This window comes from Andrographis paniculata, unplaced genomic scaffold, assembly GCF_009805555.1.
Source record: "Andrographis paniculata isolate CXL003 unplaced genomic scaffold, ASM980555v1 Contig80END, whole genome shotgun sequence".
Lineage (NCBI taxonomy): Eukaryota > Viridiplantae > Streptophyta > Magnoliopsida > Lamiales > Acanthaceae > Andrographis > Andrographis paniculata.
The window spans coordinates 4,861,336-4,880,024 of NW_026137618.1; the positions used below are offsets into that span (position 1 = coordinate 4,861,336).

The 18,689-nt window shown below is 30.1% G+C and overlaps 1 protein-coding gene across 2 annotated transcripts; it reads left to right on the forward strand.

Annotated features, from left to right (window-relative positions):
* Nucleotides 1-9,015: 9,015 nt before the first annotated feature.
* LOC127240912 (diacylglycerol kinase 1) lies at nt 9,016-18,562 on the forward strand. 2 transcript variants are annotated; one of them, XM_051259762.1, is made up of 8 exons: nt 9,020-9,341; nt 11,467-12,796; nt 13,496-13,862; nt 15,500-15,576; nt 16,336-16,455; nt 16,611-16,775; nt 17,458-17,595; nt 18,245-18,562. In XM_051259762.1, exons 2-8 carry the CDS (start codon nt 11,615-11,617, stop codon nt 18,392-18,394), a joined length of 2,199 nt encoding a protein of 732 aa, XP_051115719.1. In that variant the 5' UTR covers nt 9,020-9,341; nt 11,467-11,614; the 3' UTR covers nt 18,395-18,562. The 2 variants fall into 2 exon arrangements, with proteins under 2 accessions (XP_051115720.1, XP_051115719.1); XM_051259763.1 differs by lacking the exon at nt 17,458-17,595 and having other exon boundaries at nt 9,016-9,341.
* The last annotated feature ends 127 nt before the right edge of the window (nt 18,563-18,689 follow it).

The following is an 18,689-nucleotide window of genomic DNA, read 5'->3' on the forward strand; positions in this document are numbered from 1 at the left end:
TTATCGGCGGAAGAACGCGGTAGCGGGAAACTCAAAGATATGGCGGGAAAGGGAAACGGTAGCTAAAGATGAACCGGAACCAATGTCAGACCGGAACTGAAATCGAGTCCTTTTATGGTTTGATTACGGTTTCAATATTCTTCCAATCTTAAATTGTAGGTTTTCGGTTCGAACCGGCAAGTCAGTTTCCATGTCTGTTCGATTAAATATTAATTTATATATTAAAATACAGTACAAATTTTTTTAAAAATTTCAAAAATATTTTCACTAATGTCTTATAATATTAATATAAAGATATTGTACCAAAAATTATACAAATATAATAATATTTTTAATATTTAATACATAAACGAAAAAAAGTCGACTCGAGAAATACTTAGGTTGTATTTTTTTGTGAGTTTTAATGTTTTTATTATTTACATTCTTCTTTCTCTTTAAAAATATCAAATCAAATAATTATTTTTTTTATATTATACTACAAATTTATTTTTTATTTAAAAAATTATATCAATATATATTTATATCAAGTTAAACAATTTTTCAAATTTAACTTTTTACCATTTATAAATTCAAACTCAAAACACCAAAGCAAACAAACACACCCTTATTTTCCCAAGACTGAAGTGGGGAAGGAAGCCAAGTCGAAAAAGATGTGTTTTCACAGATAAAACTAAAATATGTTGTTATGAGAATATATATATATATATATATATATATATATGTGTGTTAGTTTTAGGATTAATGATGAAGACTGTTTATAGGCTTTCTATATAATAATTTTAACAAAAATTATATAGCATATTATAATTTGTAATTTTTAAAGTGAATTTATTCCATTTTATTTATTTTTAATATAAGTTTACGTGATAAGAAATTATATATGAAAATAATCTAATATATTATATTTTATTTAAATTTTAAAAAATATATATTTTATAAATAAAATCATTTTTATATAAAAAATAATAATGTTATGTATGTAAATAAAATAAATAAATAATTTATGCAGATAATGAATAAAGTTTCAACTTCAATCTAACCATTGAAACAAAAACAAACATGGGGTCCCGTAAGGAATAGCCTGGTCGTGTAGGGGTTGGACTTGTGACTGTGGTTCGGCTGGATGATTTATAGTTTATTTTTTATTTAAGGAGTTATATTTAAATTTTATTTTTATTAAAATTATTTTATTAAATATATATTTATATGATATCAAATAATTATTCTACTTCAAAATTTTAATATTTTCAAAATACTAAAAAACACAACAAAGAAATATGTTTGAGGCTACTTATATTCTCTTAGCCTATAAGATGAATACGATATCCTAATCTGTATCGGATGATCCACATTTGACTATTAGGCATCGATTAGCTCGTTAAATTATATTAATAAAATGCAAAGAAAAACAATCTTTGTTTGATGTAGTTTATACAAATGCACCAATTAGTTACAAGGCAAAGTCACAATGTGTATTTGTTTGGGAGTTTGTGTTTTTAATAATATAATTTTGAATTTAAATAGTAGTTTGATACGATTAAATAGGTCTAGAATATGAATATCGATACTATTTAGTCATTGTAGATTTCGATCAAAAATACATTTGGTGCGTTCTTCCACCAATTCAAAAAAATACATTTTCCAAAAAAATATATTGTTGGGATTGGGCCAACTTAACACTAATATAATATTGTCCGCTTTTGGCTGAGTCCGTACGGATTTGTTTTTGGATATCCTCCAAAAGGCCTGTGGAGTTCACTAGGGATTTATAAGGTGTGAAATTTTCTTCACAACTTTTGATGTGGGACTTGAGTTTGCACCCCAACATATATATTATACACTTATTATTTTTATATTACTTACACAATTATCTATATTTCACGTAAAAAATATATATATATATATATCTTCAAACAAATTTACTAAACAAACAAATTCTCTCATAAAAACCAAATACACCCTACATCTCGTCTCAGGTCACTAGATTCGGCCGAAGATTCCCACGTCATCAATAATAATAATGAAAAAAAATAAACATTTTTCATCAGTAAAATTTATTTTCATGTTTTTTAGTCAGTCTATTGAATTTATTATATTATTAATTTTGATAAAATCATATATAAACATTTAACGACTACTTTATACTTAATATTTATTTATTGTAATTTTCACTACTCTTAGGGTGTATTGCCGGGAGATTGAATTTTAAATACATTGTTTCTTTTATTTTTTCTCTCCAAAAATATCAAATCAAACACCAATTTTTTATTTTATATATTATATTAAAAATCAATTTTACAATTAAAAATATCACATCAACACCTATTTATATCACGTCATATAACTATTCAAATTCAAAATTTTTATTATTAAAATCCCAACTCAAATTCCAAACCCTCCAAACAAACATACCTTATTGCATTATCTATGTTCATCATCATTCATTACTAATTATTTTTTTAAAATAAAAAATAAAAATCTTCAATTATCTTTATATTTTTAATATTTTTTTAATAAAATATGAATATATTTATCTTTATATCAAACTCAAATGAACTATTTTTATGGGACAAATAAATTACTCCCTCCGTCCCATGTAATATATTACCGTGGACACGGGAATTTAGGTAAAATCTAATTAGTAAGTAATTAAGAAATGTATTAGTAAAAATAATTATTATTTAGTAAGAATAATTATAGATTAAGATTAAGATAACTAAATAGTTTAATTAACATTAAAAAAAATTAAATTTTAAATTTTAAAATATGATTAAAGTGTATAATTAATTTTCCAAAAAAAGAAACGATAAATTATGTGGGACGGACGAAAATAGAAAATAGGAATAAATTATGTGGGGCGGAGGAGTACGAAATTAAAAAAAAAAAAAAAAACATTTTCTAAATAAGTTAAATTGAAATTTGGAATAATTGAGTGCAATCAACTACTTTTAAACCCAACCTTAAATGATGATGGCACTAGCATGGTTCTATTTAAGAGAATTAAAAGCTATCTAATTTAAAATTCCTCACATAGCCATAAATAAATTCTTAACTAACTTACCAAATTATTTTTTTACAATTTTTTATTATTATTATTATAATTAAAGATAAGATATATGAGCTGTCTTTGTTTCGTGGATTTTTGAGAATTTTTTTTATTGTTTTTCATAAAAAAAAAATTATTTGAATATTGTTAAATTAAACATATATTTTTTAATATTATATTAAATTTAATTCTACATTCAAAATATTTAATAATATATAATTATATCATATTAGATGATTATTAAAATTTTAAATTTACTATTCAAAACTTAAAAACAAAACTAATTAGTATGATTAAATAATATTTTTATGTGATAGTTTATATAAGTGAATAATACCTTTTTATTTTGAAAAATTGTTACGAGTCGGAAAGTTAATGTATTTGGGTTTGAAATCCAACCTAAAATTAGCTCGATTTGAATATGATATGATCATAAATAATTGAGTTTGAGTTAAAATTTTTGACTCAATTAATAATTAGATTAAACTCGTTTAACTCATTTAATTAAATGAGTTATCTCTTCGTTTAATTAATAGCCTTCAGTCTCACTCCAAATAGGCCCTTTGAGGGTTTTTTTTTTTTTGTATAATATTAAAAAAAATAATACTAATTATTTTATTGGTTAATAAAAGTGTGTAAGAAATTTTGGCATTACACTTTTATGTAAAAATTAAATGTATTTCGATATTAGTATATGATTATTTTTACTAAAATAATGAAATAGACGAAAAATGTAAGATAATATTTTAAGTTGAGACAAAAAAAATATTACTTTTATATATATATATATATGTATGTATATTAAATTTTACCAATCCAACTCATATTAATGGGCTATTCTATAAAAATAAAAAATAAAATAAAAATTTAAGTTGAAATCCTACAAAATTAAGGTAAAAAAAAATCATTCCAATTTTATATCCCTTCATTACTCCGATGTGTTGTGTACTATTGTGTGGTGTTTATTAATTTGATTATTGGATATCAATTTCATTATATGAATAAATATTTTTTGGTTAAACATATATATATTATGTCTTTGAAAATTTTATTAGTTAAAATTGTAATTTTAAATAAAAATTTAAAATTTTTAAATTTGAACATATTACACATAGATTTAAGATTAAAAAAAAAAAAAACATGATGATAGTGATTGAAAATATTTTAAATTCTATTTATAATTCATTTAGATTATAATTATTTTAAATGGGCCCGAAAAATATATATATATATATTATTAACATAAATAATCAATTTGGAGGATCTCAACTTAAAAAAGTATCACACCTATAACAAAATTAATTAGTACTCTCTTCGTTTCGGCTATCGTGTCTCATTTACTATAGATACAAGAACTTATGAAGAGTATAATTAATAAATAATTAAGAATATATTAGTGAAAATTATCGTATAATAAAAATAATTTTGGATTGAGATTAAAATGACTAATTAGTCTAATTAAAATTTTAAAAAATTATAAATTAAAAAATGTAATATGTGATTAAAGTTTATAATTCTTTTTCAAAAAATAAAAGTGACAAAATAAGTAGGACCGACAAAAATAGAAAGATAGACACGGTAATAAAAGGAGGATGTTTCTTTTAAATTTTGAACTTATTTTTCTCGATATATGTTACAATATACTCCATCCGTTCCGTAAATATAGTCTTAATTGGGTTGACACGGAATTTAAGGAATATTGATATTATATTGGTAGTGGATAAAAAGTACTGATAAAAACTTTTTTGCCCTTGTGAATGTATTAGTGTAAAAAGTAGTAACAATTGTGTAATAAAAATGAAAAAGTAGGGGTAGTTTTATGGTGATATGGTTATTTATAAAAATAAGACTTTTGTTTTGCGACAGACAAAAATGGTAAATAAGACTATTGTATTGGAACGGATGGAGTATATGAAATATTAAATCAAATTCATATATTACATTCAAATTTCATACAAATTGGACTTGGTGGATGGGGGAGCCCATGAAACATTTAGGGGTTGTTTGGTTCATAGATTTTTTTTGTGGGATTGAGATTTCACAATAGGATTTATATATGATGGGATTTATTATATTTAAAATTTAGAATTTTATTTTATGTTTGGTTGGTAAAATGACGGAAGATTTATATATCTCACATATGGTTTGTTTTTTCATATGAGTTGAAGGATTTGGATTTTTATATTCTAAATGACATAATTGTCCTTCTATGAATTTTATTTATTTTGATAAATTAAACTTCTAATTCATTATTAATATAAATTGAAAATATATCAATAATTTTATAGGATGATAATAGGTTCGCCTAAACTCGATACCTGACCGGGCCCGACCTATTTATTTGAAGTTGAATCCAATTATTTGAGTACTAGGTCTGGGTTCGAGGTCATGTTCAGAGTAATATAATAATAATATATCAACTATATATATAAAAATAATAATTCCGAAAAATATAATTATATTAAAAATATTGTTTGAGTTTAATTTATTCATTATCTTATTATAATATTTTTTAATAAAATACATAATTTTTAATAAATATTAGGTCCAGTACATATGCAAATTTAAATTAAGATTTAAGAATTGTAAAGAAAAAAATGAATTTTTCGGATCCATCCGGTCTTAGTGAGTATAGTTTCGGTCAGATCTGGTATAATCGGATCCAATTTGAGTCTCGGATCTAACAATATATATTCGGGACGAATATCAATTCCGACTGAACCTAACTCATTGTCATCCTTATAATTTTATAATTCAAATAAAATTTATAATAAATAATAATTTTAAACAATGAATTTATTAATTTATTTTTTAAAAAACATATTGTACCATAAAAAAACAATATAAATTTAATTAAATATATAATTCAAACAATAATTAAGTTTAAAATTATTTAATTTGTATTTTATATAAATATATTATTATTTCTTTTATAAGATGATATAAAAGTAAAAATTAAAATTATAAGAATGAGATTTAAAAGTAACAGGGTACCTCGTTACAAAAAAAATCCTTTATTTGTAGGATTTTGAACCTCCTTTTTAAATCCTATCATTTTAAATTTCACCATTTTTTTTTTAACCAAACATAAATTTCATTAAATTTTAAAATCCAAATTCCATAAAATTTCATTAAATTCTTGAATCAAATTAGGATTTATTTTTTTAATCAAAATTTTCTAATCTTTACTGTTTGGATTATGTTTAAAAAACGATATATGTTTTTCTGTTACAAAAACATCATATCAAATATTATTTTAATACCAAATTCAAACTAATTTTTCTTAAATTCATTCAAAAGAAACACACCCTTAAATTAAGTCGGAATAATATATTTTTTTAAAAAATTGTAAATTGAATAGTAAATTATTTTTAAGAAAAATGCAAAGCAAACAAAATCATTTTAAATAATAGTTTAGAAATAAATATTATAAACTTCGAAATCCATATCCTCAAATCTTACACTATTTATGTAATATAAATATGCCAATTTACCCTCTCACCTCGCGTCACTCTTGATATTTTGAAAATATTTTTTTTAGTAGATTAAAAAATATTATTTTTTTATTAATTAATAAAAATACAAAAAATATGTTTTCATTTTATAGCTTTGTATCCTTTGTAATAGTATATTTATAATATATGTAAAAAAATAAAATATTTTTATATTACTAATATGATTGTTTGATACTTTTGAATGAAAAAAATAAAAATAATAAAAAAATATTTTTTTAGTTAAGGCTGAAAAGATAATATTATTTAGGTTCTATCTCAAAATATTATTTTTATCATTTTATTTGTCTTAGTAAAAGTAATTATATACTAATACCAAAACAACATTAACTTTTACCTATAAACATATAATTATAAGTATATAATTAATTTATATATAAAGTGAAATGATAAAAATTTCAAAATCTCATATACATATTTACTAATTAATAAAATATTACTCCCTCCGTCCTATCTTGTATCCAAACTCTATTTAGTTTTACAAACTCTCATGGATTGGCTGTTACTCTACCGCAATAACTCCAGCAGCCTAACGACCAAGCTAAGAATAAAGTTGTTTACCGTATGAATATCTTCTTCAGTTTCGACTCCAAGAATCCTTATTCTTGTCTTCAATCCTCCATGGATGAGCTCTCTCAACACTCTAACAGGTGGTGAGAATATTTACTCTCTAAGTTCTGGTCTCTCACACGAAAATAAACATTAATCCATATAAAATATATATACACTACACAAAGGACAAGAGTTTACTATGACAACTTTTGGGGCAGGGTGTTCAAAGCCAATTAATGCCGTGCAGTATGAGATGACAATACATACAGTCTCTCCTACATTTCCTCTCTCCAATGCATATTCATTTGTCCTATTCCATGAGTGTATGTCACGCAAGATGCATCCAACACTTGTATCTCGGTCAACTCTGCACAGTTGGCAGGTTTCCCGAAATGATGTCAACCGAAAGCATCCTCATATGCCAAAAGTAGAAATAAAAAGATTTGGCAATTTTGAATATGCCAACAAATTAAAATTAAGATAATTAAATAACTTAATTAAAATTAAGAAAATTAAAAAATGATAAATTTTAAAATATAATTAAAATATCTAATCATATTTTTTTTAAAAAAATGACAAATTACGTGAAACTAAGCAAAAAATATAAACGATTTATGTAAGACGAAACAAGTTTTAGCTCTGTTCATCCAACACAATTGTTTAATTGCGATTCCCAAAAAATAATAAAACAACGGTATACTTTATACAAAATTTATAATACTTGTTATAAAAAAGTCAAAAATCATTACAAAACCAAAACAATCTAATATTCAATCTAAAATAATACTGCCTCCGTTCCACGTACCGTGTCTGCTACATTATAGATACGGTATTTTAGGAGATGTGTAATTAGTAGATAATTAAGAATGTATTAGCGAAAATATTTATCCTATAATATAAATAGTTATAAATTAAGATTAAGATAACCAATTAATTTAATTAAAAATTTAAAAAATAAAATTAAAAAATTTAAAATGAGATTAAAAGTGTATAATCATTTTTCAAAAAAGGAAAATGACATGGTATGTGGAACAGACAAAAACGACAACGTGAACATGATATATGGGACAGAGGAAGTATATTTTATATTTTTACATAATTTTTCGTATCACACCACACCAAATAACCATTTCATCCAAAGACGGTGCTTCAACAAACCCAATATTCTTTTAAGATCTCAATTACAAGTCCACTCCACACCGTCATATTATTTTTTAGGTAAAATTGCTTATAACTCTCTTGTGGTTTCAAAATTCAGCCTAAAATCTCCATGTACTTTAAAAATTGCATGGTACCCTTTATACTTTAAAAAACGTTGCATGAAACCCCATTACCATGAAACTTTATTCGTGTGATAAGAAGATGATTTCCTATCTGTATATTTTGCATGACAGGGGGTTTTGCAATATTTTTGAAAGTATAAGTGAGTGTAATGTAATTTTTAAAAGTAAAATGAGAATTTATGCTGAATTTTAAAACCAGAAAGTGGTTTCATGCAACATTTTTTATAGTATAAGGAGACATCATGCAATTTTTAAAGTAAAAGGAAAATTTAAGTTGAGTTTTAAAACCATAAAGAAATTACGGACAATTTTATCTATTTTTTAATTGAAATTATTATTATCTATTTATTTGATCGGAATTATTATTATTATTATTATTTTAATTGGATCATTATTATTATTATATTATATATATTTTTTTGACGTAGGAGTATTAATTTAAATGAGTAAAATCTAACAAATTCACACCATAATGAGTTATGAGTCAAAGCGTTGTTCCCAAGAAAGGCAACAATGGTATTGGTAGGTCCCCAATCCACCGATTCCACAATCCGTAGCCCATTCCTCCCTTACCCCTACCCCCCCCCTACCCACCCCACCCCCACCACCACCCTGCCTGTACCTGTGGGCTCCTGTGCCTGTCGTCCTCATATCGTCCGCCACGTACTGCCCCCGAGATTCCATTTCCAGAGAAGTCCCATTCCTCCTGCTCTCTCTCCTCCAGGGAATCTCCAATTCTGCAGAATCTCCTCCATAATTTTTGTTTATTTGATCAAAAATACAATGCTCGCCTCGCGTTTGATCGCTACGGCGTGTGATCTGCACAAGTAGCACTGTTTTTTGTATTTTCAAATTCTATTGTTTTTTGCTTTTTGTAGCTTTTCAATTCAGGGTAGTGTTAAGGGAGAAGAGGGTTTCCGTGCTTCGGCGACGGATCGTGATCTCTCCGTAAGTTTTTAATACGATTGGATTCGTATTCGTGCTTATCATTATTGTTGTTGATATTAATTTTATTCTCTTGAATCTGAATCGTTTTGTTTGTTTGTCTGTTTTGGATTTCTTATCGGTTGCTTCACGTCTAAGGAAATTTTATGTTGTGCTTTTTCTACGTGCCAAAAGTATCATTTCGTTGTTTTTCTGCTTTTGAGAATTTTGTTGGTGAAATTGAGAGGCTGATAAAGCTACTGCTTGTTATTTATGTTGCAGTCTTGGTTTGTGTTATTCTCTCCTTTGTGTAGATAGATGCTTACGTTTTATGAAATTTTGTTTAATTAAGGTTTGTCTACTTTCCTGTCTTATTATCATGACCTGATCAATCTGAGACTCAGCTTACTAGCCCGGTACTCGATTCTGATTCAGGAGGGAGGCCTTGCCAAAGCTTTCACTCTTGTTTAATAGTTGGAAAAATTTAGGAATCGTTTTGGAGTTGAAATGAGTGGCTTCTTTTCAACTTTCCTGTTCGATCCCTTTGAATTCCATACTAGAAGACTACTCCGGTACTCGACTCTGATTCGGGAGGGAGGCCTTGCCAAAGCTTTCACTCTTGTTTAATAGTTGGAAAAATTTAGGAATCGTTTTGGAGTTGAAATGAGTGGCTTCTTTTCAACTTTCCTGTTCGATCCCTTTGAATTCCATACTAGAAGACTAGCCCGGTAATCGACTCTGGTTCGGGAGGGAGGCCTTGCCAGAGCTTTTAGTCTTGTTTAATAGTTGGAAAAATTAGAAATCCTTTTGGGCTTTCCATTTGATTGTATCAAAAGGCGTTGAAATGAGCTGCTTCTTTTCAACTTTCCTATTTGATCCCATTGAATTCCATATTTCAAGACAAGCTGGGTATTTGACTCTGGTTCGGGAGGGAGGCCTTGCCAGAGCTTTTAGTCTTGTTTAATAGTTGGAAAAATTAGAAATCCTTTTGGGCTTTCTATTTGATTGTATCGAAAGGCTTGAAATGAGCTGCTTCATTTCAACTTCCCTATTTGATCCCATTGAATTCCATATTCGAAGACTAGCCCGGTATTTGACTCTGGTTTGGGAGGGAGACCTAGCCCGAGCTTTTACTCTTGCTTAATAGTTGGAAAGATTATGAATCGTTTCGGAGTTAAAATGAGCTGTTTCTTTTCAACTTTCCTAATTGATCCCTTTGAATTCCATATTCGAAGTTGCAATGGGATTAATTGCTATAAAAGAGATTGCAAGGAATAGAACAAGAATAGACGGATGGTTTACATTGGTCAATTTAGTAACAAGCCTAAGGGGCATGTGCGTAAACAATATAAGTAATTCATTGGTTATTCATGCGATTCATAGAAGTTTCACACTAGTTTAAGCATAAGAAAAGACATATGTTTGTGGTAAATACGAGTGTTTCGATTGAGTAATAGGTGTTATTTGGAAAAGACAGGAGTTAACAATTTACAAGGGATGAACCTGTAATGAGTATAAGAACTAACGTTATCCACTGAACTGCTCGTTGTATGTACAGTCATACTTTTTGATCTTTGAGGCCAAAATACAAAGGAGAGAACTTCATACACATAAACATGGAATTTCAACCTTTTTAGTGTGTCCGCCACAATACATACAGTCCTTATAATAAATAGGCTAGCCCTAGTTTTCTGAAGAAATAAGCAGTTGGGATTCGATGAGGTAATCATTTTAAAAGGAACTGCCTTTATAACATGATGAAGGTATATCAGATTTTTTATCCCTATAGATATGTCCGCAAAATGTACACTTATCATGGGTTGATGCCACAGAAATCATTGAATGAGCTATGAAGAAAATGATAGCTCGTTTATTGACTTTAGAAAATTTGGGTTGTTAATGTTTCTGACATTGTCACATTTTTTTTTTTATTTTTTATTTTTGTTTTTTATTAGTATTTTTTATCGAGTTGTTTAGGCTTTTACTCATTGTTACTTTGATATTGCATTCCCTGATTTCAGTTTTCAATTTTGAATGTGCTTGTATTTCTGTGTAAGTATTATGTGACTATGTGGCTTCTTGACACACACACGCCCATTCCCATTCCGTAAGTAATTTTGACTTGTTTATCAATAATGTTGTCTTTCAGTTAGCAAGGGTGAATATATCATCCAAACAGTGACAAAAAAATGCGCAAGCTTCCTGTAGTTCATTTGGGGCTGGATGGATGGTATTGTATGGATAAGCTAGTTTTCTTTTATACTCTCAGCCAAATGTGCGACACAAGAATGTGAACAATGGATGAGTTAAGGGAACCTGATGTATTTCCTCCTAGTTGGATAAATATAAATCCAGCTGAAATGACAGAGTCTTATCTGTTCATTATGTCTTGCTTCATCGCTGGGTTGATAGGAGTCTTCACTATTTTATATACAGCTTTCCAGTGGAGAAGAAACATTAATTTAAGTTGGATGAGAGCCATAGCTAGGTCAAAAAAAAACCCAAAAGCAAGGAGCAAGGCTGCACTGGCGCCTCACACTTGGAATTTGGAATCAGTAACTCGGGGGAAAAATTTAAACTGCTGTGTATGCTTAAAATCTGTTTCACCTTCACAGTCTCTCAGTTCGATGACAGCTTCAGACAGTTTCATCCACCGGTGCACCATATGTGGAGCTGCGGCTCATTTGAGCTGCTCATCTAATGCTACCAAAGACTGCAAGTGCGTGTCAATGTTTGGGTATGAGCAGGTGATGCATCAATGGGCAGTTCGTTGGACTGAGGTAACAGATCAACTGGATGAATCTTCATTCTGCAGTCACTGTGAGGAGCCATGTAGCAGTTCCTTTCTTGGGGGATCTCCAATATGGTGTTGTTTATGGTGTCAGCGCTTGGTGCATGTCGACTGCCACAGTAGCATGTTTTATGAAACAGGTGATGTTTGTGATTTGGGCCCTTTTAAAAGGCTCATCTTATCACCTCTATATGTAAAGCAGTTGAATAGGACTTCTTCTGGTGGATTTCTGAGTTCTATAACCCATGGAGCCAATGAAATTGCATCTTCTGTGCGTGCAAGCATAAGAAATCAAAGTAAAAAATACAAACATGGACATGAGACCTCTGCAGATGCCACCAATAATAGTAACACGAGTGACACATCCGTAGAGAGTACAGCAGAGGTTGGTCCTACTGTCAACGGTTCTCTTAGGCCAGAGGAAACTTACAGTGGCAGTCCAAATGCAGGTGAGGTGGATCAACAACAAGGAGAAGCCAAAAAGACGGAAAAGTCGCCAAGCTTGAAAAGAAGCTCATCGAATAATCAAAAGGATGAGTCCCAGCTATTGGGCATGAAACAGAAATATGAATTGATAGATCTGCCTCCAGAAGCAAGACCGCTGTTAGTGTTCATCAACAAAAAAAGTGGAGCTCAACGAGGAAATTCATTGAAGCGAAGACTGAACATTCTTCTCAATCCTGTACAGGTAAAGCTACTGTACAATAATATACATTTAACCAGGCCAACAATGAGATTTAGTATGGAGACTGTGTTCACTACATGCTAATGAAAGATTGTTTATGGGAAGGTGAATGATTTTCCATATCAGGTTGTGTAGTTTTGATCTTGAGAATTTTAAAGCAAACTTCTTTTTGCGTCTGGAAAATGTGCAATTGTTTCCTTTGTCTTGGATGTGTGTTATTAATACTGAATCGATTGTGGTGAAATTTTCGCATAGCAGTTCTTGATCTACAAATTAGGTGCATTTTCTAAAGCTCTTAAGAGTAGTTTGAGCAAGTTGTCTTGGAAACACTATATATTAAATTCTGGAAGCTAGAGCTTGTAGACTTGTAAAATATCATATCAGCAATTGTTTGAACAGGGCAATAAATGCTTGTAGTTTAGTTGCTCGTGTTCAGTTCTACTTCTGCGAAGGACAACAAGGTTGTGTTTAAGATGGGATGGGAGGGAAGTAACATTTTTATTGGTGCTAGTTTTCACATTCAATTAGATTTTTTTCTGGCAGCCATTGTCTTACCAGTTGGAATTGGCTATTCAAATTGGTATCTTTCTGAATTACTTGGCTTTGTAACCCTTCTTTCTAGTGTAATTTGATGGAATGCCCATCTTTCTATTTAATTTATGCATTTCATAAAGTCTTAGTTGGTTGTTTCAATTGTTTTAGGTTTTTGAGCTGAGCTCAACTCAAGGGCCGGAAGTTGGACTTTACCTATTTAGAAGGGTGCCCCATTTTCGTGTTCTTGTTTGTGGAGGAGATGGTACTGTTGGCTGGGTTTTGAATGCAATAGAGAAGCAAAATTTTGTTTCTCCTCCACCAGTGGCCATTCTTCCTGCTGGAACTGGAAATGATTTGGCCCGGGTTCTTAACTGGGGGGCTGGGTTAGGGTCAGTTGAGAGACAAGGTGGCCTCTGCACTCTTTTGGATCACATAGAACATGCAGCAGTTACTATTCTTGACCGGTGGAAAGTATCAATCTTGAATCAACAGGGAAAACCACTACGCTCTCCAGAATTTATGAACAACTATCTTGGTAAGCCTAAATCTTATTTTTTCCTAGCCTAATTGGTGGATATCAGATGTCTTCCCACAACAAAATGCTCTTTTAAGGTCTGTTCTGTAAAATGGATTTTGCAACATTTCAATTATCATCTTTGCATTGGTTCAATTTGCGCCCCAGTCTCTAAATTTGTTTTTCAGACTGTTAGATTTAGTTTCTTTTGCTCTTTTCAGTTAAAAGGATTTACTAGTTGGAGGGTTCTCTCTCTCTCGTTTTGTTTTTTTTTCCCCTTCATGTTCTATTGTCATGAGCATTACTTCCAGGTCGTACTCAGGCAATGTATGCCACTTTCCATTTCGAGAAATATTAAAATGCTGATGTCAGATTAATCTTGCTACACGTGAACCGCATCTTAAAATGGATGTGGCATTGAGCAAAAGATACACATAAACACAGTACATCTTTGTTATGGGGACTTACTTGCTTCTGAGTTTTGACAATACATTAAGTCTTCATCTCTTTGGGTTTGTTTGTTTAGCGTTTTAGTTTGAGGTATTTTTTAATGTAAGGTTTATGGAATTGTGTCGATAATATAAAAAATAATATATTGTGTTGAATGTTAATATTTTATGAGAGAATGTAATAAATATACTATATATATTGGGAGTCGTATCGGCTAAAAAAAGTTGGGCGAACAAACCCTATGTGTTTTTCTTGTTTTTCCTTTCTATTAGTATATTTCTCTTGGCAAGTTTTTTGAACCGTATTTTGGGTGGTGTGTGATTTTTTGTGTTGGGCACTGCAGAAGCAGGAAAAAGGAACATAATTTACCATAATATTTATTATTTAATGAAATACTAAGAGAGAAGTTGGCCTATTTGAATTATATAGCTTAAGTTGCATTTATATAGTGTTTAACTTATTGGTTTTATGGCTCGTATAAATTAATTTTGAGGGTGTGTAAAAAGACTTAATGAGTAATGACTCGCATATGCATGCATATATCAGTAAGAACTGAGGGTGTGTTTGTGTTTTTATTGGGTACAATACAGTGTACGATGAAATATCTTTGCTTAAAACATCCAATCCAATACCTGTAAGATGAAAAAAATTTGAATCCAAATCACCCTAAAAAGATCCAAACACACTTAAGAACTCCATATTGAGTAGCCAGGGGATACTTCACACAATATATATGTATTTTAATTGATCTTAGCATTCTTACTAAATAAGTCAATTAAATTCATCCAGCCTCACGGTACAGAATGAAGCAGCAGAAGTGTGAGATACAAGATAGATTTTTCTTTATTTTTTCTTCATATTTACCATGTTATTACTTATTACTATACTCGACCTATGCACAAATAAAATTAAAAGCATTTCATATATAGTGTGAAGATCTACTTTTGATGTCGCCGTGTATCTTTTATTTCTTTACTCATGTTTTAATCTGTTCCTAATCCTTTTTCATTTTTTTTTTATTTTATCTGTAGTCTTAGGGCTTCTCTAGTTTAGTTATAATTTCGAATAGTATTTTTTACTAATAAATTATAAAAATCGCTAACTTTAGTTTTATTAGTACTGATGTAATTTTATTTTTTTTTAACATTTAATGCACTTGCAATGGTTCTACAATATATATATATTTATATAATTTATGGATATTGCAGGCGTTGGATGTGATGCAAAGGTGGCACTAGAAATTCATAATTTAAGGGAAGAGAACCCAGAGAAGTTTTACAACCAGGTCGGTGCAATTATTTTGTTTTGTACTTTTAATTATTCCTAAGGATAGAAATGGCTACTAAAAAGTATGTAACTGAATGTGCTCTGGGCGCGGTTTTTGACGCTGCTTGAAGCCTTCCAGAACAGTACAATGTCTTATCTATATTCTACTTTATGATGGGGGATACTTATGGTTGGAATTTTGGATGTCTACATTGTCCCAAAGATCCTTTCCTAATAGTGCCAAAAGGATACTTATGTTTTAAGTCTTTTATGGTTGGTTTCATATCCCATCGTTACAGATATTTGTCAAGTCCATTGAATTATGAGCAACAAACTTTAGAAATTTCTAATTTAGCATGTTTTGGTGTTGCTATGGTTGGGTAGTGGGTACTTGATCAAAATTCCATATTTTGATCTTTCCTTAATTGCAACACTTGTTAAGATATTTTGATAGTTCTATGCCAGTTGTTGCAAAATATAACTCTCTATATTCTACTATTAATTACTTTCGTTAAAGCAAATACCGAATCAATAAATAATCTATACACACACACAATATATATATATATATATAGTATATATATTTAATGGTTCTCTACGTAGCTATATTGGATTGCTTCATTGTAACTGTTTTGTGCACTAGTGTTTATAATGTACCACAGCAGTCAGTATCTGGTTACTGGTTACGGTGTTGAGTCTTTTGCTCTTCAATCCCGAGTTGATAAGCATTAATAAATATTTTTACTTGGAGCTCTAATAACTTGCAGTATTTTTTCAGTTCATGAACAAAGTTCTTTATGCAAGAGAAGGTGCCAAAAGCATCATGGATAGGACATTTGCCGACTTCCCTTGGCAAGTTAGGGTTGAGGTTGATGGCATTGAGATCGAGGTTCCTGAGGTTAGTATAGCAAACTTTGAAATACAAGCTATATTTATTAACTTGTGATGTTCCTATGAAATCTTTATCACCTCACCATTTTGTTCTTCCTTTTAACCGTGTTTTATGCCCTTTTAATCACATTGAAGTTTCCTTGTTGTTCTCATTGATTTCAGGACGCAGAGGGCGTCCTTGTAGCCAATATTGGAAGTTACATGGGTGGCGTCGACTTGTGGCAGAATGAAGACGAGAGCTATGACAACTTTGATCCGCAGTCTATGCACGACAAAGTGCTCGAGGTAGTGAGTATTTCAGGCACTTGGCACCTTGGAAAGCTGCAGGTATGTAGGGTGTGTTTCTTTAATCATCAAACCTATGGGTGGGCACGGTTCGGGTATTTGCTGATACGCAGATATTTGATATCCAAACCAAATCGAACAAATGCCCGAAATCTCGAACTGTTAACCGAAAATATTTGCAATATTTGCAAATAATTCGAACTGAACCGAAATTTAAAAAATATGCATTAAAAAATAATTAAAATGCTAATTAAATAAAAATATTTATACATATTTCAAATAGTTGAACCGAATATAATTATTAATATAAATTTTAAAATATAATAATATAAATATATAAATATATTCAACCGAACCGAAACAAATATAAAAAATCGAAATCGAATCGAACCGAACAAATATCAAATATACAGTATTTATATTCGAACCGAATTTGCTCGGTTAACCGAAAATTCGGTTCAGTTCGGTTGGGTTTTTTTGCCCACCCCTAATCAAATCCTAGTTTTCTATTATTTGGACTATGCGCTTTCTAAAAAAATTATACTTTTTTATCTTATAAAATATCCCGTCATACATTATTTTAATACCAAACCCAAATCAAAATTTCCCAAACTAAATCAAAAGAAACAGATAAATCTCTTCCTTGATTTGGAAAATTGTTCGAGTATGCTTAACTAGTGTTGAGTTTTTGAGATAGTGCTTTGTGTTTATGTGTTGTATGTAGGTTGGATTGTCCCGGGCTCGCCGGCTAGCACAGGGCCAGTCGATTAAAATCCATCTTTTTGCTGGTTTTCCAGTTCAAATCGATGGAGAACCATGGTTCCAACAGCCTTGCCAATTACTCATTACACATCATGGACAGGTCTCTCTCTCTCTACCTCTCTCTCACAGAAAGATACTTAACTTATTCACGAAGTAGGAAATATATGAACTAGAATCTCTAAAACCCCCAAACATACAATTAGACCTGGCAAAAACTGATACAGCACAACGAATCCGATACGAAATAATTGGGTTTGGGTCAAGAATTTCAATCCGATTATGTATACGGATTGATACGAATCCGACACGATAATAAACGGGTCGGGCTAGGGTTGAAGTTCTCAACTCGAATCCGACACGATAACCAGATTATTATAATTATAATTCATCATATACATTACATTAGAACCAACAAAAACTAACCGACAATATGACAAAACATAATTTAATTTGAATAAAAAATTTCGACATAATAATATATAGGGGTTAACACTGGTCAATACAAACCCGACATAATAAACGGGTCGGATTAGAGTTGAGTTATTTAACCTGTTTAAAGTATTCAACCCGACACGAATCTACCCATTGCCAGCTCTACATACAATTTACAATCTACATTTAATGCTATTGACATTTTTACTCGTCAACATGTCTAAAAGGTATAATGCGCGAAGGACTAGTTTTATTTTTCCTTAAAAATGCTCTCCGTTCTTCCTTTGTAGGCCATTAATATCCCCTTTTTCTCTCAGGCTTTTATGTTGAAGAGAGCTGCAGAGGAACCTCTCGGTCACGCAGCCGCAATAATAACCGACGTTCTAGAGAACGCTGAAACAAGCCATGTGATCAATGCATCACAAAAAAGGGCATTGCTCCAAGAAATGGCGTTGAGGCTGTCTTAGCTCAACGCCAAAATCGATGTATAGTGACAGTTTGGTTTTTCTTCACCGCCATCCTATTTCCCAGTGTGCTCCCGTTTGTGTGTTATACGTTCATGAAAAAAAAAAAAAGAATGCTTGTGTGCGAGGCAATTTTGTCGGTGGCATTATCATCCATACGTACATAGCATACGACGTGTTTCCTTTTTGTTTCCTTAAATACTTCTTTATTATTATTATTATGGATTTTTGATACGAAAGATGCATTTACACTTTAGGAGATTGACGTTCTTGCACTGTCTTTGTTATTTCTGATTAG